General features: G+C 46.9%; 1 protein-coding gene across 4 annotated transcripts in view; it reads left to right on the forward strand.

Moving 5' to 3' along the window:
• Positions 1-27,108, forward strand: part of si:dkey-100n23.5 — a 101,591-nt gene that overhangs the window by 64,826 nt on the left and 9,657 nt on the right. For 3 of the 4 annotated variants that reach the window (XM_061692860.1, XM_061692861.1, XM_061692862.1), the window contains 2 exons: positions 6,411-6,558; positions 15,411-18,898. In XM_061692860.1, the coding sequence (XP_061548844.1) occupies positions 6,411-6,558; positions 15,411-15,566 (304 nt within the window). In that variant the 3' untranslated portion in view covers positions 15,567-18,898. Of the gene's footprint in view, positions 1-6,410; positions 6,559-15,410; positions 18,899-27,108 lie in introns of those variants that run through there. The other variant, XR_009769609.1, reaches the window with a different exon arrangement.

A 27,108-nucleotide genomic window follows, 5' to 3' on the forward strand; every position in this document is an offset into this window, starting at 1 on the left:
TGGCATGGCGTCATATTGGACTGGACGGGCAGAAGCCCGCGGGAGGGCGGGGTCTTGCACGAAACTGGACAGGCAGGCGAGAGACTGACACGATCGATGAGGGGTTTCTCGAGCGACCTTCGAGGCACCGCGGCTTCGTTTGACTTCCTGTGAGCCGGCGTGCGATTAAAAGTCCGCGATCGCTCTCAGGCGAGCAGTCTCCGACGCGTGCCACGCCGTCCTCGTTGTCCGACACCTCCTAGCCAAGCGGGAGGCACTCTTGCACAAAAAGTACAAAGTTTCAAAACTCGATATTTGCTTTGAGGGTACTAAAAGTCAGAATCGCAAAAGTTATACAGACGAAACAGCCCGATTCTCTTCGCGTGTGTACCGCTTTAGTCGTGAGGATCCCATTCTGTTCCCAACAATTCTGTCGCCCATTGCGTAGTATTGGTACGGACCAATCTTTCCGTCCCCTTTAGAACTTTTGTAGGCTTTTGCACCAAATCGGGCGGGCGGGCCGGAGGTCGACATGATCGATGAAGTACCCGTTGAGCTGCCTTCGAGGCGCCGTTAATTTGACTTCCCGCGAGCCGGCGTGAGATTAAAAAGCGGCGATCGGTCTCAGATGATCGCGTGCCTCGTTGTCCGACACCTGCCGGCCAAGTTTGAGGCGCGCTCGACTGCACGCGCGCACACTTCCGCACACATTTATACACACATCGGCCTGGCCTGGCATCGCCCGCAGACACACTTCCCACCACTGCCTCCCTCATTCATCTTTCATTAGGTCGGCCCCGACGGGAGAACGCGCCGCACGCGCCTCTGTCGCGTTTCGCCCGTAATCTCCCGGTTTGTCGCGCTCGTGTCTCGCAATCTGTCTTTTTTGATATCGCTCGTCCCTGGCTGTCTCCTTCTCGTTCTTCTCCTTCTTGTCGCCTCGGCTCGGCCTCGCTCCTCGCTTTAACCTCCCCCCCCCCCCCGGGGCCGCTCAGCGCCGTCGCTCTCTCGAGGGCCCTCGTCATTCTCCTTTCTCAGCCTCGCTCTTGCACGTTCTCACCTCTCGTGTTTTCTCCCCCCCGCCCCCCTTCTTCCTGTGCAGCGCTGTTTCTCTGACACTCGTCTCACCGCCACCGCCCGCCCGCCCGTCTCTCTCTCTCTCTCTTTCTCTCTCTCTCTCTCTCTCTCTCTCTCTCTCTCTCTCTCTCCCCCCTGCTAGCTCGCTCGCCCGCTCTTTCTTCCTTTCATTTCGCTCTCCCTCGATGGAGGGGAAAGGCTCTTTGCCTCTAATTGCGGCTGTTCCGTTGCCATGGTGCATGTTGCTCGCTGCTGCGCTCCTTTGTGTGTGTGTGTGTATGTGTGTCTGTGTGTGGCAGGCAGGCAGATGATTGCTTGCTGCCAGCTCTCGTTTCCCGGACGCCGATCGCGTTTCTTTGCGGCAGCAGGAGGGGGGGGAAAAATGAGATGCCAGAAATAGCCGCCTCACACACGCACGCACACGCACACACGCACGCACACACACACACACACACACACGCTAGCTTGCTCTCACCGCTGTGCTGTTCAGAGAAGCGCACACACAAATGCACATTCACGGTCTTTTCCTCTCCACCTGACATTCTCGATGCATGTGACCCTCTCGCACACACAGACCTTTTGTGTGTGTGTGTGTGTGTTTGTCCAGCAGGTTGTGTGGGGACTGCTGATTTATTTTGCCTTTAATGGGAAGTGAAATGAATGTGAGCAGCAGCTGCGCCGCTCCTCTCGAGATACAGCGGTTAAGGCTAACCCAGAAAACACGCGGCGCCGCCGCTGCGCTCCCAGCCGGGCCGCCGCCGCTTTCATTAGGCGGCGCGTTAAGACCCTTAAGACTTGACACGGCCGCCCTCGGGTCGGCAGGTCGGATGCGGCTCGCTAGGCCGCTTTTCAACCTGTTGCTGAACCCGCGTGGGTGGGAGGCACTCTCTCTTCTCCCCGTCACAAGTTTTGGAAGGTAAGTGGCGACAGATTAATAGAAAATAAACCTTCCAACCTTCTGCCGCAAAAGAGGATAAGAGAGGATTATAAGCAGATTTACGAAGAAATCTACATAATCATCTTCTGCGCTCGTTCACCTGCAGTTCTGTCTTGATTTTTTTTTTTTTTTTTTTTTTTTGCGTGTGTGGTTCCAGTCAAACACGAGAGAACTCAACAAAGCACAAATACAACTAAGACGAAATAAAAGACTTAAGTAATGCTGACATTTATTGGGGATTGTTTTTTACAAAGGGGCTTCATGGTTGCCATCCTTCGTAAACCGAGGAGCAGCTGTACTGACGTGTTTCAACTGTCAACAGCAGCTACTCGTTGTAGTTGGCGTGGACGTGGATGGTCAGCCTGGGCCTTCTTGGGATCCAGCAGATTCATAATTGGAACATTTGAGGATGCGTGGCCAAAATTGACAAAGAATACAAACGCCTGCTCTCTGGATGCTACAGTGTTAGGTGCCCGCAGTCTCCTCTTGTATAAAATACTATACTGGAAATCCTCGTTTTCATCCATTGTTTGTTTAACGTCGTCTTCACTGCAAAAAAAAAAAAAAAGCTAAATCTTACCGAGTGAATTGATCCATCCTATTTCTTGTGAAAATATCTTATGTACGGTACTTATTTGACGACAGTTTTGACTTTTTTCAAAATTTTCAGCACGACAAAAAGACTCTGATTGCAATGACACGTTTTGTATATATGATCTCTTTCGACTTGAGTAACATAACAATAAGATACAACTTTCAATAATCATTTCCAGATTTATATATTTTTAGAAATCGTAACTTCAACATAGGCCGGCGTTGTTTTTTCGTGGCGGTGCATTCTGGGTAGTCACGTCAAATGTGCCCGACGCCCGCAGTTTTTAGCAGTAGCCACAGTAGCAGCCCCTGGCAGCGATGAACGCTGTTCAGCCATCTCAGTTCTTGCCAGAGTGTGATCAGGGAAATGCGGCGAGTGAGGAAGACACAAGAAATGAGGATGAAGATGACGGGTGTGAAGAAACTCCTATTCGGTGGCGTATTTGTAGCTCCTGATCGAGCGACGTGGCCAGCGCCCGCCTCCTGTCTTGCGCGTCTTTTTGCTCGGCTTTCGCATGTCGCGCGCGGCCGTTCGGGCTCCTTGTGAGGAAAGATTCCAAAAGAAAGAATCTGAGCCGGAGTGGCGAGAACACAGCCGCGGATCTTTGGGCAGCTCAACTCTTCGGACCGCATGCTCCCAGCGTTTCCTCAACTTTCTCTCTTTGGGAAAGCTATGAATGCTTACCTCCTTTTTTTTTGCATTCCGTCTCGATTGGAAATTGCATCCAAAAGCGGCGCAGTATGGCATTTTTAACTCGTTTCGCTGACAATAAGTTGTTCGCAAATGGCTATGTTAGCGCCGCAGAGAGCAGCAACGTAACTATTTTACAACAGCCAGTCGACGTCGTCATTCCCAGAATGCTTTGCACACGCTAAAACATGGCGATAGTCTTATCAAATTATGGTCTAAAAAATGTTGGTTTTTTTTAATTTATAGGAGTAAATTATAAATATCTACCACTCTATTTCAGTAGTACAGGTCAGTAGTGGTAAAATGAAATGTATTTGTCATTTCGATCGGCGATCACTTTAAGATACAAGGTCTTATTTTAGGAACGCAAATCACTGCTGATCGCTCATTGGCCGAGCAGATTCGTCATTATAATAATTGAGAAAACATGGCTGGAAATGGGTAAAAAAAGAGGGCGGAGGCTGTAGTATGATGCGATGCGTCCAATGTTCAAACTCGCAGACACTATTCCGGGTTCCAAACAGATTCGTCATTGTAACACGAGTGTGTTCAGAGGTTAAAAGCAGGTACTACCAGATATTTTTTCTCGTCTATATGAAAACGGTGACATGTTTAACCACTAGTTCACCGTGATTCTTGAAGTTTGTTGTTGTGCACAACATCACGCTAAGAGGTGATTCTGTTGCAGTTCGCGTGATCTTACGTTTTTCGAGATGAAGCAACCTTGCTGGGTTTTGACGGTATGCTAACTGTGACGACCGTGCGTGTGGGAAAGGAGAGCCATAGTTTCCAAAGGACCAGGCCGGACCGTGAATAATTATTAAATAAGCATTTTCGGGGTTGCCACCCCCCCCAAAAAAAAGACAAATTTGAAGGAAAAAAATGTTTCAATAAGTCAATCCGGGATGCCGGACCGCGAGTATGCGGGCGTCCATCGTAATGTGAAACAGATGAGCACACTCACGCAGGTTGTTGCTGTTTGCCACAGCTCACGCCCAGACACTGACACGCAGTAGCCGACGTCATCACTTGGCCCTGCCTTTTAAAGGCACATGCATGTTGACAGACACTATAATACGTACATTACTTTCTATACATGTTACGCTTTTCAGTTTTTTGTGTCTGTTCCAATACATTTACAATGTTTTCTTAAATGTAAGTTTGTTTGTTTGTTTTTACGTATTCCTGGCTGTATTTGGGTTCGCGCTTGAGAGGGTACCGCAAATAAATATGAGGAGAACGTGTCAGTGATAGAGTCGCTGCAGCGTCTCATAATAGAACTCGAACGCGTGTTGTTTTTCCACGGATGAGCGAGCTCGAGCATTCCTCCCAGGCGGCACACCGACAGCCCGGGGATGACTTTCCGAGCGCCGAGGTCAACTGCGGCGGCCGCTTATTTTCGCACCGAAATCGCCGTGAGCGGCGTACACTTTGATTCCCCCGGTTAATAGATCAATAAAAAAAACATTAGGGACACGCTAACCCGGCGAGGAGGACTAATACGAGGTTAATCCGGGGTCAATTGCCGGCCAGCGTCCTTCGAATGTGTTCCCGACGAGACGGAGCAACCTTGAGCAGGGTGACACGTCGAATCACGACAAATCGGCGATACGAGCGGGGTGACGGGGACGCAAATAAGGAGAGGACGTGAGGATTTGGACGGGATCAGCGGCGGACAGGAGACGGAACGGAGCGCTCTGCCACTTTTCCGCCTCTCCGCTTCTGGCCGCCCTCGTAAAGTGCCGCGCGCTGTCGAGGCGGCAGCCAAGAATGTGTCAGCCCAGACGTCTCGCGCTGCCTAATGGGCTCTTAAACGCTGATATAAAGCTCGCCTCGCTCCTTTTCACCCTCCCCCGTTTTCTTCCGGCTCTCCGCCCCTCCCTCCCCCGTTTTTGCCGCCCGCTCTCGCTACCTCTCGTTTTCACCCTTCCTTCTGGCTCCGTCACTCACTCGTCGTCCGTCCTTCCGGTCCATGTGTCACCCTCGCGCTCGGTGCTTTTTCACACGGGCTCCATGGGCTTATCTCAACATTCAGGATTGACGAATATAAACCCATGCTAATGTTAGCCTACGCTGTGAACGCTGCAGTATTGCACTCCACAGTCTCCTTTTTGATGGAGCGGTACATCTTTGCGCTGCCCTTAGTCTCTTGGATAAATGTTGTTTTTGTTCGGTACTGTTTCCCACAACTACTGACATAATATGGTCGAGCAGATTTGTCATTGTAACTTTTGAGGCAACGCTTCTAGAAATTATCCAGATAAAAACACACAAGCTAACTTTGTGAAGGGACAAACTTGGAAGCTGTAGACAAAAAAAACATGTTGTTTAAAATAATGCACTCAAATATAGAAATGCTAATACATATGGTGAAACATTTAAAATAACAGATTGATTTAAAAAAAACAATGAATTGTGTTAGCAAAGTGCTAATGACTATCCAGTATAACTGTATATAAGTATAACTTCTTGTCTGGCTGGACTGTTGCCTGCTCAATCTTTTGCTGCACTTAAATACAGGTTGTCTTCATACAAATGACTCGGCATACTTTGGTTCTCACGTCACAAATATATTATTCTGTTTTTTTTTCCACATCCGAATATATCAGGGTTTAAAAGAAAAAAAAGGGCAGTGTCATTTTCTTTCCAAATATTGTGCAGCCGTAGCAAAAAACAGCAAATTGTCATACTGCAGTATTACACTCCACTGTCTCCACTTTGATGTAGCTGTCAATATACTCGCTACCCTTTGTCCCCTCTTGGATAAAGTACAGAGACCCTTGTTCTTTGTTGCTGTTGATGGATGGTCATTGTACCATTTAAAGATAACAAGATAGTCTGGCATTACCTCTGTTGCAGTATTTTCTCCATCGTCTCCACTTTGCTGCAGCACTCCGTTTGTCCCCTCTTGGATTAAACAATGAGACAATCAGACAATCAGTCTCCTTGGTGTTTTTTCGGCACGTCTCATTGCGATGGGTGCTTTCGATGTGGCTTTTTTTTTTTTTTTTTTTATGGCGGGGGGCTGTTTCCGCCATCTTTGCTAAAAGTTGATGAACTCACGTCGACATGGTAACTGTTAGGCGAAACCGCGATTTGAAAATTCAACCGTGTGCCGCTCTGTTCCGCCAGGCTCCATAACGCCCTCTACCCGCTGGCTCCGTCCTTCTCCCTCACCCTGTTGCACGTGCTCTCCGCGCCACTGCACGGCTTGGCCAACGCCTTCGTCTTCGGGCTGGATCGGGAATGGCGGAGCCTGCTGAGTCCCACCGGTATGCAGGTACGTGTCAAGCTGGTATTGCAAATCACGCAGTGTATTTTGTGGATTGCTTTGCAGTGCTTTAACAATCACGGATACCTTAGGAATCACTATTAAGAGACATTTTGCCGGTCTGAGAATGTGTTGCTCGTCCGCTGCAGATGAGCCTTTTCCACTCCACGGTGCCCACTCGCTATTGACTCAAAAGGAGGTACTACCAGGGAACAGTTTAGTCAGAGGTTCCAAGTAGGCCAAGCTGCTATGGTCGGGCTTGGGCAAAATGTCGATATTGCGGTGTATTGTTTTTCTCTTGCGATACAGCATCAATATTCAAGTTTTAAATATCAATACTGTGGCTGTCCCATGTACAAGTATGCTCGTTTTACGGCCATTTTTACTTTCCGTTTTTTTGTTTTAACTTGATGCGCCTCTCAGTTGAGGAGGTCCGCGGTTTACGACAAAGAGTTCCACTCCTATAGTGACGAAGTAACCCAAAAGTCTATTTAGGGGATGACAGACCCTCGCCTCCCTGGTCAGGTCTATTTGAAGTCGGACCTCCGATTCAGGAGGAGCAATGTGTGTTTTTGTTTGCCCTGGTCATTGACCACAAGGGCACCAGCTGTACTCCCTCAGGTAGGGTGCTGGAGGGTGCACGGGAATTTGGCCCACTGGTCTACATGTGTTTTGTGGACTTGAAGAAGGCGTTTGAATGTGTCCCTCCGGAGTCCTGCGGTGGGTGCTCTGGGATTTTGGCGTACCCGACCACCCGATACGGGCCGTTTGGTCCCTCTACGACCGGTGTCACAGTTTGGTCCGCATTGTTGGCAGGAAGTCGGATTTGTTTTAAGTGAGGGTTGGATTCCACCGAGGCTGCCCTTGGTCACCACTTTTGTTCATAACTTTTATAAAGCCTGATACCAGATAGGCGGAAGATAGATGGATTGGTTAGTCTATTATTTACCTCACAAATGCAGTAGTGAAGTCAAAATTAGAATAGCTATTTGGAAAAAAACAAAACAAAACACTTAACCCAATGTCAAACAATCTTTTGATTGTTTGACATTGGTAACTGAGCGTGTCTTCGTGTGCCACGTGACTTTGTATTCTTACACCGATGCGCAAAATACTTCAATGGGCAGCATTCATAAGCTCAAAACGCTGTGTATGCGTGCCGTCGCAAACCGAGAACCCCTTGCATTGTCCTCCATGAACTGTCCTCTCTGCTCATCCAAACGAACAATGGAAATGTGTTTTATTACGTGTACTACATCCTGTGTAATTCTGCTTAAACAATAAAAATATAAACTTAAGGTGATGAGTATGGGGGGAAAACAAATAAGAAATCATTTTGTCTTCTCTGTTCTGGAACTAAATTGCTTTTTTTTTGTGCTGTGTTTGACAAACATACAAAATTGTTCATATTAGCTTTATGTGGTAGTGTTTTTCATCCAATTGTTTTCTTATCACAAAATCATCGTGTTGTGATATTATCAGTATCGCTGTCAAAATATCAGTTCATTTCCCCCCGGGTGGAAAAGACAAAAATAAACCCACACGCTAGGTCACTGATGAGTCACTGTTGCCCACCCAACGTCAGTGCAGGCTGCGTGGGTTCAATTCCAACTCAGTGACGGCGTAAGTGTGACTGTAAAACGTCGTCTGTCTCGATGTGGCCTGCGAGTGACTGGCGAGCATCAGCATCGATAATGGGTGGATGGAAACGCGCGCTAACATTAGCTTAGCCTGTTGCTGTTTCTCAACTCTGGACACGCAGTCTCCCCTTTGCTACACATTTGAGATTGTTTTTGTTTTAACCAGAAAAAAGGTTTGTTTTTTTTCCCCATGAAACTTATCATTTATCAAGAAAAAAAATATTTTTGATGAACTGTTATGGGGGGGGGGGAAATGTTCCAAAAATTGAGGAATTTAGATTTTTTTTGTTGTTGTTTTCAAAAATGGCCGTTTTTTTCTTTTTTCTTTTTTTTGCTAAAATGTTTATTTTTAACAGTATTCAGAAATCTTTTTTCAAAACTACAAAAACAAAACAAAAATGGAATAAAATCTTGCTGCAGTCTCCACTTTGCTGCAGCAAAGTCCACGTTTCCTCCTGGTTAAAAAAAAACAAAAAACAGGAGACCCTCATTGTTCTTCATTGTTGTTCGATGCCTTCAAGGCAGCGTGGTTTTCCATTTTGAAGCAGAAGCGAGCGAACCTCGTTCGTCATGGCAACTACAGAGACCTACAGCGTCAACTTGGTTGTACATTGTCACTCTTAAGTTTGTGCTGGTGAGTAAGAAAAGTAACTGGCCTCAATTTTGGGCGAACATGTTATGACAGAGGATGTTTGCACATTTGAACCGTCGTGGGCTGCACTTCAATAAACACCGCAATCAATACCGCTCCCCACTGATTCGTCTCAATCTAGCAACATTGACAGTATTTGCGGATATGAGCCGGAGCTAATATCGAACCACGAGAGGCGAGGGATAAAGTAGTCTCTTGTCTTCGTTTGGAGCGCACACACGCATTGTCACCCAGTCAGTAGCGCCAGCCAGGCTGATAAGCGGTCATGAGCACAAACTGGAAGAGAGGAATGTGCGCTATGACCTTCAACGCAAATGTCAATGTTTCGGCGTGGCGAGCGGGGGCGCAAGGGAAAGACGACAACACGAATGAAATGGAATCACGGCGCCTTCGTAAATCACGGAGAAAAGGATGTTTGTGTCAGGGAACGAGGGCACGGAAATTGGCGACGGCGCGCCCGCACGCGTGCACGCGGCACTGCCAGTCAGACAGGCTCCGTGTGCGTTCGTGACTAACAGCCGGTTGTTATTCATCTTGGCATGCGACTCCCAGCAGCCCCCCTCACATCAGGTGCGAGATTGGCGGCGGCAAGGGGGAGGGCGCGGGGGGCGTACGGGCGACGGGGAGGTGGTGACGGCGGGGGTGGGCGCTTGTGAGAGCGTCGAAACATTCCTTCCTCGGCGCAACGAATCTGCGCTTTCATCAGACACCTCATCGCCAGCTCAACACCCTTCCCCCCGCCCCCTCACACACGCTATCAGTCCTCGTAGCAGCCGCCGGCTCTCTCGCTAGCTCGCTTTCCGCCTTCCTCGTTGTCGCTCTGCCGCCTAAATCCAGCCTTCACGTTCCTTTCCAGGCAGCTTCACATTCTTTCAAATTGGCTAACTGCAAACATTCCACCACGACACTGGGGCCACATTTACACCCCCGCCGCTATCGCAATGAATCGTATCGTTTGATTTCATATTACAGCCTCGATACGGTACCCCGACACGTGATATCGATGCGGTCACCGAATGACCCTCAAGAGCAGTTGTGGTCCTCAAGTTTCCATACAATCATCCTAGGCATTTTGCCTCCATTAATGTTTTATTTGGACCATTTTTCACCTTTTTGGAGGTTGGAATCTTCCAACCAGTGTCGAAATTCTACACAGCTTAATTTATTTGCAACCATTCACTATCCAAGTTCTATAGAGTTGCGGCTGGACTGTAGCTGAGAGGCGGGGCACACCCTGGACTTGTCGCCAGTCAGTCACAGGCATACATTCACCAAAATCTTTTGGTATGTGGTGCTGAAGGGTCGATTACATTCACTTGACAAGACCGAGCCACCGCAGACGGGCGGTAGCTTCTTTTCCAGCATAGAAAAGACTCGTTTGAAAGAGCTCGTCGGATTGACCGACACTCAGAATGGGGAAACCCCAATGACCTCTGTGAAGATCTAAGATGGAGAACTTTAGATTGAGTCATTTGTAGCCATTTCTAGAGGAGGAGGACTCTTTAAGTAATTTGAATCTTTCACCATTTCGCCACCGTTTGGAAGAAGACCCAAACTATCACCCGCAGATGAAAGGAAATTGGTGAGGATGATCAGGAACAACCGAGGAACCACCAAAGCTTAAGCGAGGCGTCATTCGTTATATCAGTCGTCGCAGTCTCTGTCTTGTGAGAACTGTTTGTCGCATTGCGCGTTAAGCCTGCGATTCCGAACCCCTCGTTGTAAAGTTTGAGGATAGAAAGGAACAAAAAAAAAAACGATGCCTGCTTGCTAACAAATGGATGGACAAACAAACACAAATCAGTTTTTATTCCCCCGCTTTTTTTGTCTGTTAGAGTCTCGATGGGACTGTCTACCCGCCCCGGGTTAAAAAGTGTGAAGGTGACGTTGTCTTATGTCATCCGTAGCGAAGCAGGTCGTAGCCTGCTAACTAACACACGAACAAACTCTCCGAATAGTTTGACTTTAGTTTGAGTCAAGATGAAGCCATGAGAGGAGACACTGCTGCAAATGATAATTCCGCGTTTTCGCTCGGGATGCTGTCGTATTAAGAGTATTCCAAAGTCTTGACTTTGCTGCCTCAGTCTCCTTTTGGACGGAATCCAGGTGCTTGTTGTCCATCGTTAGCGTGTCTACTAGGATGGTTGCGTTGGAGAGAGGATCCCCTCCCATCTTTTGAAAGTGACCTATGGCGGCAAAGTCGTCCGTCGACATGACAACCACGCAGCATTTCTCCCTCCGTTTTCTCATCAATGCAAATGTTGCATGTGGTAAGCAACTAATATAATTGCGACGCGGGTTAGTATGCAAAATAAAGAATATTTCTCTGGGGCTGTTGTTCTAACAGTAGATTGTACAACCCTCACCTCGCCTTGACGACATTTGCCTGCGGGCGCATCCTCTTTGTTTTTGTCCACACAAACGACGACACGAGCGTCTTTCTAAAAAAAAAAAAAAAAAAAAAAAAGTGAGTTCCAACCTCTTTTGGGTCATTTTGCAGCTGACTAAGGGCATTGCGAAACACTCTCGGGTTCACCGTCAGCCACAAGCGACCATCATCGCCTTCCAAAAGTAGGCCACGTGTTTGCGGTTGTTTGGGCCGTGACGATTCTCAGAAGGGAACAATAACGATGCCTCCTTTGTTGTCTCTGGTTGCGTAGCAGCGATATCAAAAATAGTGGCTGCTCAATTTGCAAGATAAGAGGGTTAATTTGTAATTAGGCCCTTTTTGGACGGTCTAAATGTCAGCCAACCGATGTGCCATGTAATGTGAATTATTCAAACCACAAACCCGGAGTGAAGTTGAACCTTCACTGCGCTTTGACTCGTCCGTTTAGTGCTTTCTTCAGCGCGCTTGAGGAGCCCTTAAGCTAGCGGACGATAGGCCCAACGATATGCTTTTGGCAGTACGGCAAGGTCGTTGTCTCGTTTGCGCGAATGCGGTTATCATGAAACAGCACGAAAAGAACAAAAAAACGAGTATGGTGTATGCGTAACTTCCAGTGGCATTTAAACATCCTCTAACAAATGCCATTGGTGTTCTGATTGCATAATCATTCCAACTGTTACTGTTGCAATTTTCGGCATTTCGTAACAAGAAGACCAATTTCTGATGTCCCACTTTTTTTTTTTTTTTTAAAGAGAAAATATTTCAGCTGTTGTATATTATTATGTAGATTTTTCTTTTGACCTCAAAACCAAGATACCGGATGTTCTTGTTGCTTCTTTTGATTGTCGCGTTTATGTCTCGTTTCCACTTTACCATCTCAGGAGTCGTAACAGCGACTTCTTTCCGCAACTTTTTGTTTCGTAAGAAGTGACTTGCTCACAAAGTTCAGCTTTTCTCCATCGCCCATTTGTGTCATAGTTTCGTGAATGCAGCCGTCATCTAAACAGGAACCGGTACGATGATAAAACAAGAAGTAGGGAGGTCGTTCGGAGATGTAAAGACTGCGTTAGAATTCTTTGTCACAACTGTGGAATGGCAACATTGAATCAATAAACATCTTACAAAGTCATTTTAGTGTCTCATTAGATATTGACTTTGTGGCAACTAGTAGATAGCTCTATATATTATAAGGTAACATGTTTTTCAACAAAATGCCCAACAGCGGGCGGATGGTACACTTCAATTCAAAATGGCCGACTTTCCTTGCATTTCACGGCATTGAAGCTATTTTGTGTGCCCTCTTGTTTCATGTCTATTAAGAGTCTAGTGAATTTTTGATAACTTGCTTGGGGGCTGCTGAGTGGGCTCCGAAAATGTTGCCGTGTGTTTGAGACTCTGAAAAGCCTCAACAGGGTGATTTCTTTTGTGAGTCATTTCAAGAGTGTTGGCACTGCTTGCTCAGGCTCTAATAATAGGACAGCAATCCAGGAGTCCCCGAAAGACGATGAAGGAACAAAACAAAACGACGTCATGCTTGATACTCTGGTCCCTCAGTAAGGAACTAGAATAGCACAGAGCCAAGACCCAATTGTTTGTTAGCATCCTTTGTTAGCACGCTACTTCCTTGCGAACAAAAGACCACCAAAGTTAAAAATGGACGTACGTTACAGTTTGGAGGTGGACTGAAGTTGAATGTTCCATTACGTCATAGGGGCGCCAAAAAAGACGGGGGGGGATTACGAGCCGCAACTTTATCCGGATTTGCATCAAAATTGAACAAAACTTACAGCTAAACAACCGACAAATAGCGACCAAAACATGAACCCGCTTTTAACACAATCTAAAAATGCATTTAAAAATAAAAAATAAAAAAGACCTGCTGTCATTGTTAATTTCACTGGCCCTGCCACTGAGTTCAAAGCGCATTCTCCATCTGGTCAAACGAATCAACGCTGATTGAAACGTAGCCTCCCAGCAGCGGACTTTACAAATTGGGGCTGTTAACGCTTTAGGATGATGTCGCGTTTCATTTGCGGCGAAGAGGACCCGACAATACGCGCTGATACAATGAATATCATTTCAGATTCTTATGTACTTCCATAAGTGTCATTTCATTGGCAGTAAAGTAAGACAGTAAAATTCGGAGAAACTGCAAGGACTGAGAAAGACAAATATACACACAGACGTACCCACCTTTGTGGAGCAACTACGCGTTTAGCACATACTTATCGTAAAAAAACAGGAAAGTCTTAATAACCCACACTTGAGTTCATCGGAGAGACTGTCGTCGTGCCTCGTAGGTCCTGCTGTTGCGGTTAGCCACAGAGTTGAAATGGGCTCGGCGGGTCGCTCTTGAATGTCGGCGTGTGAACAGTCGGGGTAATTACCTTTGCTAGCCGTTTCCAAGAGGCGTTCAGTGGATGAGTCACCTGGCGACCAACTGGCGCATGGCGCCTATCGGTTGGTGCGTGCGTGCAAAGAATGCAAAGAATAGCCTTTGCGAGGCTTTTTACTGCTGATGGGAACATTCAAAAGAAGTCAGTCTATTACGGCGTTTTTAAAGAAGAATGTTTCGTTTAGGATGAATGTACATTTTCCTCTTCACTACGAACTGCGTGTGTGCGTGTGCGTGTGGGCGCGCCCGTCCAAATATTGATCTTGTGGCTGACGATGGCCGGGGAACCGTTCAAGTGGATCTTTCCAGACCGTTGAGAATTCAAGAGTCCTTCTCGCGCTGCGTTGCCAAAGGCTGCGTTCACACGGCAGTTGCAGCTTTGGCCTATCAAGATCATTCGACGCGCTGCGACGTCGGCGCTTATTCTCGAGCGTTGAACGCCACACTCCGGTTGCCGGCGTCATTACAGCCGATACGACATCGGAAGGCGTAGGAATTCTCGGCTCGACTCCGACCTGCGGCCTGCCCCGATTCCTTACGTTCCGAAAATTTGTGAAAATGCCAACTGATTTGTTACGATCCCAAATAGTGGGCGGTTGGAATTGACTAAGATTGCTATTTTTTTTACTGAGATCTCAGATAGTGAATTACAGATTTGCTCAAGGTTCGAGCGTGCAAGAAGAGGCCCAAACTTGCTTGCTTGCGCAAAAAGATGTCGACGCCGATCTGCTGACGGCGCGCAGCCGTGGTTGAATCGCGGCGTCGTCCGTTTTGTGTGTTCGGGGAGGAGTCAATGCAAATGTATTAATGAGCACAGACAATTTGATTGATCAAATCTGAGAATTATGGCTGAAAGATTCCGACCGATCTAGTGGCCGACTTGTTCGCCAGTCACAAGAAGGAGTCATGCCGCATCACCTTTGACGAGACTCCTTTCAACTCTTCGGTTCCTCGCTTTTGGGTGGTTCCAGCACACTTGTCACTTGATTTTGGGGGTGTGTCGTCCCAAGTTTGAAAGGAAATGTTACACAGGCAGATGCGTCCTAACGCGACACACTTGGGATGAGTTGAATCAAACAAAACATGGTCGCGGTTGCCGGCTTCCTCCAAATTATCGGCGTGTTCGATTTGGTGAGCCTCGCGCCTCTCGAGGCAACGTCAAAAGACGGATCGACTTCAGCCCCGCCCATTTCCGCATCGATAGCTTACACACGGGCCAGTGAGCCGATAATAAAAATGTGTGAAAATGCCGATTTCGATGGCCAGTGATTGTTGCTGTGCCTTAACTCTGGATTCTGCAGTATTACGACGCACAGTCTCTCCTTTGTGGCGCAAAACGGAGGTTTTCCCGCTGCCCTTTTTCTCCTCTTAAATAATGTCTTTGTTGTGTGTCTCATTTCGCCTGATGCCTTCGATTTGCTGAAGTTTTTTCTTTTTTGCTTTATTTTGCAGTACTATTTTCAAGCAGAAAACCGACTGCCCTAAGCCCAGATGAGCTGTGGACGCTGCAGTACGAAATTGTACTCAGTCTCCCGTTTGCTACACGTAACCGAGATTTTCTCATTGCCCTTAATCTCCTTTTAAATAAAATGTGTCTCCTTGCCGCCAGAGGTAAATTCAAGAGCCAACATTGATGTCTCCTTTCGACTCTGACGTGGTTTTCCTCCTTCCTCGCCGTACTCTTTTGCAGCGGAAACCCGAGCGCCCGGTGCCAAAAGCGGCGTCGGATATCGAGCCGTCGAGTCGCGCGGCCTCCAGTGATCGTGACCTTTTTGTGTCTCTCAGCTCGCTCTGCGGTCGCGGCTGTGTGACGGGACGCGGATCGGCGAGTACCACGCCGGGACCGTGCGCTACGCCCGAGCCGACTCGGCCGACCTGAGCGACGACGACGACACGCTCTTCTACGCTCCAAACATGACCCTGAAAGACCGAGGGCCCTGAGGGAGACCGAGACGGCCAGGACGGGCGGGAGGAGGACGCGGCTTCCTGACAAAGAGAAATGCGCTGGATTAGAAAGCGAGCGGGAGGCAAAGGAGGTTGGCAGAGAATGGAAGGCAAGATCGGGGGGAAAGTCAGGCAGATAGAAGCCGGAGATGAGCTGTCAGGTTCCATTATTAATCCCCATCCTTTACTATTTAATATCCTAAAGACGCGCGCGCACACATACTGAGCAGGGCCGCCTGCAATTCCGCAAGCTCGGGACCAAAAAAAACCCAAAACGATCCTTGCGGTGCGGTGTTAAAAAGGCTTCCGCTGCATCCCCGAGGTCTTAAAACATTCCTCATCGCTGCCCCCGGGACTCCCTCAATCCGCACTTTTGGCACAGCACCAAGATGGAGGGGGGAGGGGGGGGAAAAAACGCTGAAAGGCAATCATAACAAGTCGCAATTACCTTTTCACCTCTCTGCAGGAGACGAGGTGGAAAAGCAGGCCTTTTTCAAGCGGCGGCGCGTGCCGCTCGCTGGCGCACGCATAATTGCCGTATTCTGCGGCACCGCGACTTCCCTCGCTTATTTATACATGAGCCGCTGCTCAGCGGGAAACCAACATTCGCCTTTCCTGCCTTGGACAGGATTTGTTTCTGCCTTCTGACACCCAAAACACGCATGTCCATTTAGCATTGTTTTTTTAAAGCAATATTGTTTTGTAACTACAGATGAGCATTGGACTAAAATTCTCGTTTCCAAAAGAACGGGGAAAAACTCACCGAACCATTAGTCGATTTTGGGGAGCATCTCTGAATGCGCTGAACTCTGCTCGAGAGGGAATAAGCAGCGCCTCCGCTGGTTGCGGCCAAGTCGCGCGCTTCGTTTTCTCAAGCGGAGTACACGCATCCATTTTGAACATTCTTCTTCTTCTTCTTTGCCGATTTCTATGAGCTGTCTCCAAATGCTCCTGTAAAAGGGGAATTAACCTCAGAAACATTTTGGTTTGAACCCAAATTTTATGTTGCCCAACATGGCTGACATAGATGAAAATTGATGAATTCATCTGTTTAATTCTTATTCCACAAACGCAATAGCAATCACGGTACCGTGCTTCAACCCGTGATCCTGATCCCGCCGGTCCTTCCGAATGGTTCTTCACACCCGTTTTTGTTTTTTTCCCCACTTTTTCAAACGTGTGGCAGATGACCAACGCAGCGCATCGCGCACAGAATGATATCTGTCAAAGTACTGAGACGAACCTGGAGAGGCAGCGTCGTGTCACAAGGCATTCATTCACACTGAGGGGAAAAAAGAAGAAGAGATGGAAGACACTCGACGAACTGATAACTTCATTGGTCACAACATTGGGGGGGGGGGGGGGGAAACGAGAGGAAGAAAAACAAATAAAAACCCTCCTTGGAACACCCCAAACCACAGGAGATGTCCCCCAATCAGCCCTTTGCTAGATTGTCTCCCACGTGGGGGCGCAAATGCTCCAATTCATCCCAATTGTCAGTTTGCGTGTTCCCCACTTTATCAACAAGCGCTTGATTGTTAGCGTAACGATGGCTAACGTTTCCACGAGGCTTCTGATTTCGAAGAAGCCTCGTGTTGACGCTGGATATTGACATCAGCGTAATTCAAAGGATAACGGCTAATTTAGCCACCGCGCGCTTCTGTCAGACTCGGCTCGACGAAATTGGACCTTTATTGACGACGATTGGCTGAAAACATGACGGTCGTTAGCCGAGGTTGTCAGCAGATCCCGATGAACGTCCGGACCTTACGACACGGAAAAGACTTAATCAAGTGGACGTGTGTGTTTTTCCCTTTGTTTACTTTAACACATAAAATGGTTCGGTGTCCACTGAAAGCCGTGTAGCTCCAAATTTCTTTTTTTTTTTTTTTCGTCCCAAAAACGACAACAAAAAATACTTTTGTTTTCATCTGCCCTGCAATGGCTCAGAACACAAGTCACAGTTTAATTCGTATCACATTCCTATTTGGCGTATGTGTGACACTTCTTGGGATCTCAAAGTGCTCCAAAAATCCTGATGATTCTTTCAATTTTTACATGAAATTATGTCACGTGTATGTTACAAATGTTCCCTTGTAGATTCATTGCCATTGAGAAGACAGTTAAGAGTTTTCGGAATGCAAGCTGATTGTTTTGTTTAACATTTTTTTAGGGCATGTACGTATACATTTGCAGTATCGAGAAAAGACACAAGGAAGTCTGACATTGGTTTCATCCATTTCACGCAGCTGTTTACGAATCATTTTGGCTACCCCGCTTGAAGCCAATTTCACTCAGCAAAATCGAATCAAAGAGTCAAGTCTGTTCTGAGAAGAAGCACCCAAAAGTCGGCCATTCCGGTCGCATTTGGGCATTTGAGTGTCATTTGGACTATTTCCATGGGCGCTTGAAAAATGGACTCATCCTGGAGATGTTGTCCCATTGCTACCAAATTTCAACCGCCATTTTTAGGACGATGGTTAACCACGGTTAATTGCGAACCATTTTAGTTATCGTCTTTGCGTGTGGGCGGAGCAAGCAGCCTCGCCGTAAAACACAAAATTCAAATCATTCGCCCAACCCCTAAGGCAAGTTTTTCACTTAAGATGATGAAGTTCGCTAGTCGTGTCTATCGTGAGTCGACCCTCCCAAAAAGTCTCACGAACCGATGCCCGAAAACGCACGGGAAGTCCGCCATTTTGATTTGAAGTGGCCATTCGAGGCTCATTTCCAATTTTCCAAGGCTCCTTAAATAATTTCTTCAAAAATGTTGTTTTGTATGTTTTATATAAAAACGTGACTGCTCTTTGTTGAACTGTATTTATAACAATGTTGTCTCATCAAATGGACATTCTATTTTTGTATGTGCCTGCGAAGAAAACGGTCCGCGTGCTGCTCGGCCTTATGAACGACTCAAAAAAACACAAACAGCCTGTTTTTTTCGTCTGTGTGTCCGCCGGTGTCCAGAGGAAAAGGTAAATGACGGCACGTGGCGAGCGCTGCCTAGCAACAGCCTCTGCTAGTCCATCATCTCACGGCCCGTGTCAGCGACGGCCAGCTGTGATTGGCGGCATAATCATTTAAATTTGGCCTCCATTTTGTTGTTGTTGTTTTTTTGGGACGGCGTGAGGTGAGCGCTGTCACTCGCCTCTTCCTGAGCAGTTGAACTCACGACCCGACACTTGACCCCTTTTCGCCCCCTCGAGCTGTTGAACTTTCCCGCCGGGTGTCAGTGACACCGCCGCGCGACTGAGTTTGCACTTTAACGCAGCGTGGCCACCATCTTAGGCCAACACAAACGCACACTGACTCACATCCTCTCTTTTTTTTTTTTTTTTTTTTGTGTGTGTGTGTGTGTGTGGGGGGGGGGGGGGTGCGCCGTGCCGTCGCTGGCTTGACTTGACTTGCACTCCATCAAACGAGCAGCAGAGACGTTTCATAACAAAGCTGCGCCTCGGTGTGTTTATTTCATTTGCACGCCGCCGTCCCTCAACGGCGTCAGCTTTGCAAAGTGTGCCGAACGGCGAGTGTGCCGACGAAAATTGAATATATTTTCTATTACGAACACACTAGTACCTTGACTTCAGGATTTTAGTCACTTTCAATTTCCCAAATTGAAATGAATTGAAATGCCATTAACCTGTTCCAGTGCCCCAATTTTCATTTTTTTGTGTGTGGTGCTTTATTATTAATAAAACAAAATAGCACTGTCTTGAAAGTATAATTGAGCCGAAAGTCACATGCACGCACACACACTGAAGTATTTGTTTGTTGACGTGTGCCTTTAAGGGGTGTGGCCTCGTGAGGGATGGCAGGATCTCTGACTCCACCTCCAGTTGGCCATTGACCACACGGTTTGTTCAGTGTTAGCATCTTTTCCGTGCTCCTTGCAAGTGTTTTAATTGTTTATTTGTCTTTGACTGTCCCTTTCAATAAAATGCTGAAAGTGACATTGGTCCTCTTTATTTTTTTTTTTTTTTTTTATTTCACTTCATTCGAGCGCCGGCATATATGAAGCTCACGTTCAGCACAAAGCAAAAAAAACAAGCAACCAAACCAAAACAAGGTACTATGGAAGCTTGTTGGCGCCACACCAGAAAAGAACAAAGTTCTGTATCATGTTATAACGTGATAAAGTTCACGTTTTAGCGTGATCAATTTTGTGTTAAAACGTGATACGTTTCACATTATAAAGTGACAAGTTTCCCATTGTCTCGTGATAACATTTGCTTTTTAACGTGATAAATTTCATGTTTTAACGTGACAAAGTTATCAGGTTTTGTGATAAGCATCAGTATGACGGCAATGCAGAAGTGCTCGCTTAACAGACATTTTCAGAAATAAGCAGACAGCAAAACAGAGTCTTAAAGTTACAACTCCACTTTATTTATAGAGCACTTTGAAAAAATAACCGCAGCTGAAACAAAGCGCTGTACCTGAAGAAAAATGAAACATAATCATTAAATACTAACAAAAATAAGTGAATAAATGCAATTATTTCTTTTCGACCAAAATGTATCTCTTTTTAACAACAAACCCAAAAAATTGTTGGTGACGTCGAAACCCCTGCAGTTCCTCTGTATCTTGGAGCAAACTGTCAAGTCTTATGTCGGGCACCTGCTGTTCCGCCCGTGGCCTGTTGGTGGTCTTATGCGGGGGTCAGATTCCCCAGATGAGTAAGCGAACGAGCCGTACGCTGCATACGCGAGGAAAACGAATACGTGAAAATACAACACAAGAATAATGTTGCAACGTTATGAGAAGAAAAGTGCATCAGCAACATCGGCGTATTACAAGAAAAGTCGTAACGTGACAAGAATAAAGTCGTCGTCGTAAATTACAGGAAAACATCGTAAAGTTATGAGAATGAACGCTCGTTGTTACGTGACAAAAAGTCACTGTTGCGGGAATTGTGAGAAGAAAGTCGTAGTTCAAGAAAGAGTCGTAATGTTAGCTGAATAAAGTCAAAAGAAATGGAATATTACAAGAAAAAGCCATATGAAGAATTTTTATTTTAGGTGGTCAAAGTTGTAATGTTACAAGATTATTTTATGAGATATAGTCATGCTGCGATGAGAATAAAAATGATCAACGTCATTAGAAACTCAAGCCACAGCATTGAGGAAGAATGCATGCTGACTGACGGTTTTTAACATCTTGACGATATGCTTTTTCCCCAGTCACATGAGATTGTAATGGTTCTAAAATTACCAAAAACTTTATTAATAAAGCCTCACATTCATGCAAAAGAAACAGCGCTGTAATGGTCTTAAATCATGACTAATCATTACGGGTCGCGCCCTGCTAGCCTCGTTCTTGTCTGCACATCTGCTTAACTGGATTTTGATGAAACAAAATTGCGCACCGTGTCCTCCAGAAATTCGGACTTTTCTTCATTCGCAGCACCTCCTTGAGGAAAAAAAAAAGGAGGGCGTACAGATTCTACAACATTTCACGGCTCGCGCCGCTGAAGCCGAGGAAATAAGCGAATCTCCCCGTCATGCGAGAAGAATTATTATTCGCCCCCCCCTCGAATCGTGGCATGCTTCGTAATTGGATACAATTTAACAGCCGCGGCCCACGGGCATGTCGGCAGGCGCGAGGCCTACTATTAGCCTGCCTCGCCTCGCCTCGCCTCCCTATCATTTGTCACATCTGTGTTGGTGTGCTTCTCTGTGTGTGTGCGCGTGACACCAGAAACCCGAGCCATTGTTGAGGTCCGGCCATGACGCACATAGAAGAGGGGGGGTGGGGGGGGGTTGCAGAATAGCGGCAGCAGAATCTCCAAAACAAGGCGGAGCTTTGTCACCTCAGCAAAGGCCCGACAGCGGCTCAGCCCTCCTCCGCCGCTAGCGCCGCCGCCTGTTTATTAGCGCGCAGCCGTCAAACAGCCTCCTCCCTGGACGCTTTCGCTTAATGGCGAGATCACAGCCCGCACGCGAGCGCCGCGCCTCACATCAAATACTTCAATTAGCCGCTTTGACTGGGGGCCGTTTGCCCTTTGCCTCGTCCAATCGTCAGCCAGCTCGTTTGACGCAAGCCAAGACAACAAGGAGAAGAAGGACGGGGTGCCCGCTGAGCAACAAAATTCATTTTTCATTTTTTTCCACAAAAATCAGAATTCAGTCGTAAGGTACAAGAATGTTACAAAATAATATGGGGGAAAATGTCATTTTTTTCTATTAAAAAAAAGTCAGAATGCTACAAGAACAACATCGGAATGTTACGAGACAGAAGCGTTCATCAATAAAACGGGTCTTAGTTGTATTGTTATGGAAGAAATGTCGGAATGTTGCGAGAAATTTCGGAATGTTACGAGGAATGGGAAAAATGTTGCAAGGAAAAAAGGTAATACATTTACAAGAAAAGTTGTAATATATTAAATGATGAAAAGTCATAATGTTAGCAAGGACAAAAGTTGTAATGTTCCAAGAAAAAGGCCATAAAGTTCTGATAAAAACGACATTTCCCGAGTGAGAAAATATTGAATGTTACAATGTCACTGATAGAATTCTCTAATGTTACAAGTCAAATGTAAAAATGTTCCAAGAAAAAAAAGTCAAAGACGTTTACCAGGAAAGCTGCGATGTTCCAAGAAGAAGTTCTGACAAAAAACAGTTTTGTTTTCCCGAGAGAAATAAAAATGTTATGAGAGGGAAAGTTGTAATGTTCCATGAGAAATTACGTAGTTTTACAAAAGCAAAATATTATGTTACGAGAGTAAAAGTCCTTTTACAAGGGACAGTTCGCAATGTTACGAGTCATAAGGGTACAAGAATATGAGGAGAAAAAAACATCACAAGTAAAATCATGTTTTTCATAAAACAAAACAATCGGAAAGTTGTTGCGAGAAGAAAGTTGTACGGTTACAAGGAAAGTTGGAATATTACGAGAAAAAAAAATGGTCATAAACACCAATGTTACAAAGAAAAAGTCCTCAATTCACGAGGAAAAAAAAGCTGTAATCTTACCAGAAAAGATAGTAAATATTGCCGACGCGATGTATGTCTTAGCTTTCTCCGGGCAGCATTTTAAATTTGGAAGAAATGCTACGTGAAGGCAGGAAGCCTGTTCATTTGGACAATTAGGAAGAATATTGTCTACTTTTTTGGGTGTTATTTTTTTTCAAAATCCTCCAAAATGTGGAAAACGAAACACGCAGCTAACGCCGTTGTGACGATCAAGAAATTGATTTTGAATGGCACGAAACCAAACATAGAGCTGTGGATTGTAACTTGGACTGTTCGTTGAAATTCACATCATTATATCGAAATATAATTATTGAAAGCCAAAAGAGTTGCAGCCTGAAGGTCAAGCAGCGATTCGAAAAGCCGCCGGCTGCTGTCCCCGCACAAAATGGCGACCGGCCAGGCAACAGGTTGCGAAAGGGTGACGTCATCACACGCACAAAACCACCCAATCGGGAGGAACGCGAACGGCGTCCTAATGAGGACGTTCGAGGGCTGCCGCGCGCCTGCGCGCGCGCTCGCCTCGGCCCGACGTGCGCGACGTGCGCGGCGCGCGTGACGCGCGATAACGGCAAGCCTGGAAAGAGTTCAATTCATCCCACAGCCTGCCGCCGCCCCAGATAACGGAGGGGCGCCGCTCCCCCCTCCCCCAATCGCGAAGGGGGGGTGATGGGGGGGAGCGAAGCTAAGCGAAGCGAAGCGCCGGCGGCCTCCTCACATCGCTGGGCTTTTTATTGACGCCGCCTGCCCGCCTCGGAGCGTGTGCGTATGTGTGCGCGTGTGACCGTCGGTAAAGAGGCGTGCGCGATTGTGTGTGCGAAGCTACACAGGCGAGCCAGAATGTGTGTGTGTGTGTGTGTGTGTGTTTGTGTTTGTGTGTGTGTCTGCGCGCAGCGGAGCGCTAAAGAGAGGCGCGTGTGTGTGCGTGTGTGTACGTGTATGTGTGTTCCCCGCCAGCAGCGGAAAGCAGGGAGGTGGGCGGGGAGCTGCGAGGTTAGCAGCGGAACTCGACAGAGGCCGACAGACGGGGAGGGGGAGGGGCAGGGGGCAGGGGGGAGGGGCGAGAGTGTTTCTTGTGCTGCGCTGCTGAGAGCAGCCGACGCCGCCGCCACCGCTCCCGCCGCCGCCACCGCTCCCGCCGCCGCCGCCGCCGCCGCCGCCGCCGCCGCTCCCCGGCTGCCTTCTCGCGTGTGACGTTTGAAGGCTTTTCGTTTTTTGTTCCTTCGATGCCTGGCAATCGCGGCAAACAATCGCTGGCTTGTTTTGAAGGGGACGAAAGGGGAAATTGCAGCTATGAGGGGAAAATGGTGTTGTTACGTGCGGGGAAATCCACCACCAGAACAAAAAAACAACAAAAAAAACCACCCAAAAAGTCGTATGGTTCCCACGCAAAATGTCGAGAGGTTGCGAGAGAAAAAATAATAATGTTTCGTAAGAAAGCAGAAATTTACAAGGATGAAGGCGTACATTTAGATGACAACAGAATTCAATATTTCACCCCCAAAAAAAGGCAGAAGGCTACGGGGGGAAAATACGTTAGGTCCTGAACAATAAAGCTTTTATGGAAAGAATAAAGTCATCATTTGACAGTCGTCCCAAAATAAGTCAGCATGTTTGGAGAAAAATGTCAATGTTAGAAGCCAAAAAAAAAAATCACTTTACAAGAATCAAGTCGTCATGTTGTGAACAAAGTCGGAATATTGCGAGGACAAAGTCCCAAGGTTACCAGAATAATGTGGCAAGGTTATGGAAATCAATTCCGAGCAGGAGTAAAAAAACTGGAATTTCAAAAGGACAAAGTTTCCAACAATAAAGTCCCAAAGTTACCAGAGAAAAGTAAAAGTCCTAACTTCCATGGGAAAACTCATACGCTGATGAGAATGAAGTCATAAGTTCGCAAAGAACAAAGCGGAACATTTATCAGAAGGACGTCGTAATATCACAAGGGGGGGAAAAAAAGCCGTCATGCCGTAGGAAGTTGGACGGTTTCAATAAAGTTGTCGTCATGTTACGGAATTAAAGTCGTGATTGCGAGAATAGTCTTGTCATGCTTACCGGGGTAAAAGTCGTAAGGTTGCGAAGAAAAGAGTTGTCATGTTACGACGGAAACCGTCCCACAGTTACGTGAATTGAGTCGTAAGGTTACGAGAATAACTGTAAATGTTACAAGAAAAAAGTCAGAATATGAAAATAAAATCGGAAGGTTACGCGACTAGCGTCACATTAAGTCCTGTTAGGAGAGTGAAGTCGTAATGTGATGGGGAACAAGTTACAATGTTTTGAGAATAACGTAACTTAACAAGAAAGAAGTCCCAGAAAAAAACAAAAGTCGCAATGTTACAAGGAAAAAAATCCCAAGGTTACGAGACGAAACTACCAAGGTTACAAGAATAAAGTCTTAAATCGGAATTTTACGAAGAAGTCAAGAAGTTGTACGTTTCCAAGAAAGAAATGGTAAGGTTGCGTGAATAACGCAGCAATACGAGGAAAAAGTCGTAACGTTGTGAGAAAAAAAAGGTCCAACGTTGACAAGAATAATGACGTAACGTTACGTGAAAAAAAAGTCAGGTTCACGTTTCACGAAAAAGATCGTAAGGTTGGAAGAATAAAATCTAAATGTTACGAGGGAAAATTTAAGATGGAAAGATTAATAAGGTTAAGGAGTAAAGTGGTAATGTTACATGATAAATCTGTCAGGTCATAAGAATAAAGTTGCTATCTTTTTCCCATTTTAGTTCGTTTATTTTAGTTTTCTTTTTGTTGTTTCTTTTTTTGGAGGGGGGGGGGGGGTGGTGGGCAACCACGGAAATGCTTGTTGGCAGCTTCCCCCTCACTTGTTCAACCATTTTTGGCGTTAAAAAAAACAACCTTTTTTTTTTCAATGCAATTATAACGAGTGTCATTTATCTGCGTATTTTCGCTATTCGCAGACCACCGTTAAGTCATTAAAAATAAAAAAAAATCGCAAGGTTACGAGAATAAAGTTGGAAGACCACAAGATGGAGTCGGAACATTAATGGAGTAACGTTGCGAGAAAAGTTCTGTTCGTGAGAATAAAGTCGTTGTTTTGAAAGAAACAAATACATATTGATTGGATTGTACTTTTCGTAAACAAAAAAATCCGAACGTGCGATTCGAGTTGTCGTTTTCGAGGAACTAAAAAGTCACATTTACGATGATAAAGGTGTACGTTAAACTGCAAGCCTAGATGACGGGAGCAGCGTACGTGGACGCGCGCCTCCGATCGATCGCATCGACGAACCTATAGCGGCGTATCGATCGGCTCCTAATCGATAGGCCCGTTTCCGCGGCTCGCTCTCTTCCCTCTCGTTTGGTCGCCGGCCTCGCTCGCCCCGCCGAGCCTGCCTGTAATTACCTCCGGCGAGGCGGCGCTAACTCAGCGTGGTGCGCCCGTGGGGAACAACCGGTTCGCTCCACGGCGGAGGAGGAACGGGGGGGAGGGGCCGCGTGTGCTAATGCGTGCACGTGCGGCGCTGCGAGGGGAAAAAAAGGAAGGAAGCGGTCGCTGTTGTTGTTGTTTTTCTTCGCCGTCCTTTCACGAACCCGCAAGCTGAGCCCTCGCAGGGCAAATGAGACGGCCGTTAACGACTTCAAAAGAAAAGAAAATGGCAAAACCCTTTCACCGCTGCAAATGTTTCCACCCATATGAAAACATGAGGGGATTCTTCTTTTCCCGTATGTTGGCAGGAACTCGATCGGTTTGGATTCATGTTTACCACTCGACGGTCGACGCGAGATCACGGTTCAGCGTTTTAAGCAATCATTTTTGAAATGTTTTGACAGTATACGGCGGACTTTTGCATACGGGCGGTTCGGCACCCGCGGAATCGCCTATTCGTTATTTTGTTTCTTTTTGCTTTTTTAGCAGAGGACCAACCCTGAAAACTTATGGGCGCCTTGGGGGGTTTTGAACTGGGTTAGGGGTTGGTATTGTTCCTCATCAATATAATTGTCAAATCACGAATCCTGTTGAGTTGTAATCTGACACAAAACGGGCGAGGTCCTCGGATTCGTAACTCGTCGCCATGCGGGGGAATTGTGCAAGAAAGAAACAAAAAGCGGGTCCCCACGGCAGGCAGACAGCTGTGATGAATTAAAACAAACGAGCCTCGTGATCGTGCAACGTCGACGAGGCCGCGCGCCCGGGCGGCCGGCATCGGTGAGCGCGTTCGTGCGTTGGCTTGCGCCCGTGTGACTTGCACTAAGCGATCCATAACAATCTGCAGGTGGATCGCGCTGATTAGTCCCGGCTGCCGCGGCCCGACCTGCGTGCAAAGAGCTTCCTGCAATCCGAGCCTGCGTCTGCGTGTGCGTGTCATGTTGGCAGGCGGCCTTCCTGAATGTGTGTCAGCCTGCTCTCTCAGTGTGTGCGTGTTTTTGAGGACAGCCTGCGTATATTTACCAAAGGGCTGTTTTTGTGCGAATGTGCAGCCAGTCCAGCGCTCCGGTGTGATCGCGGCAGCAGATGGCGGGATCACCGCGACCTCCCAGGGCGCCGCGCCTCCGCCGGGTTGAGCCCCGTCTAGATTCCCCGCATGTGTACACGCCGC

Source organism: Phycodurus eques, chromosome 12, assembly GCF_024500275.1.
Source record: "Phycodurus eques isolate BA_2022a chromosome 12, UOR_Pequ_1.1, whole genome shotgun sequence".
Taxonomy (NCBI): Eukaryota; Metazoa; Chordata; class Actinopteri; order Syngnathiformes; family Syngnathidae; genus Phycodurus; species Phycodurus eques.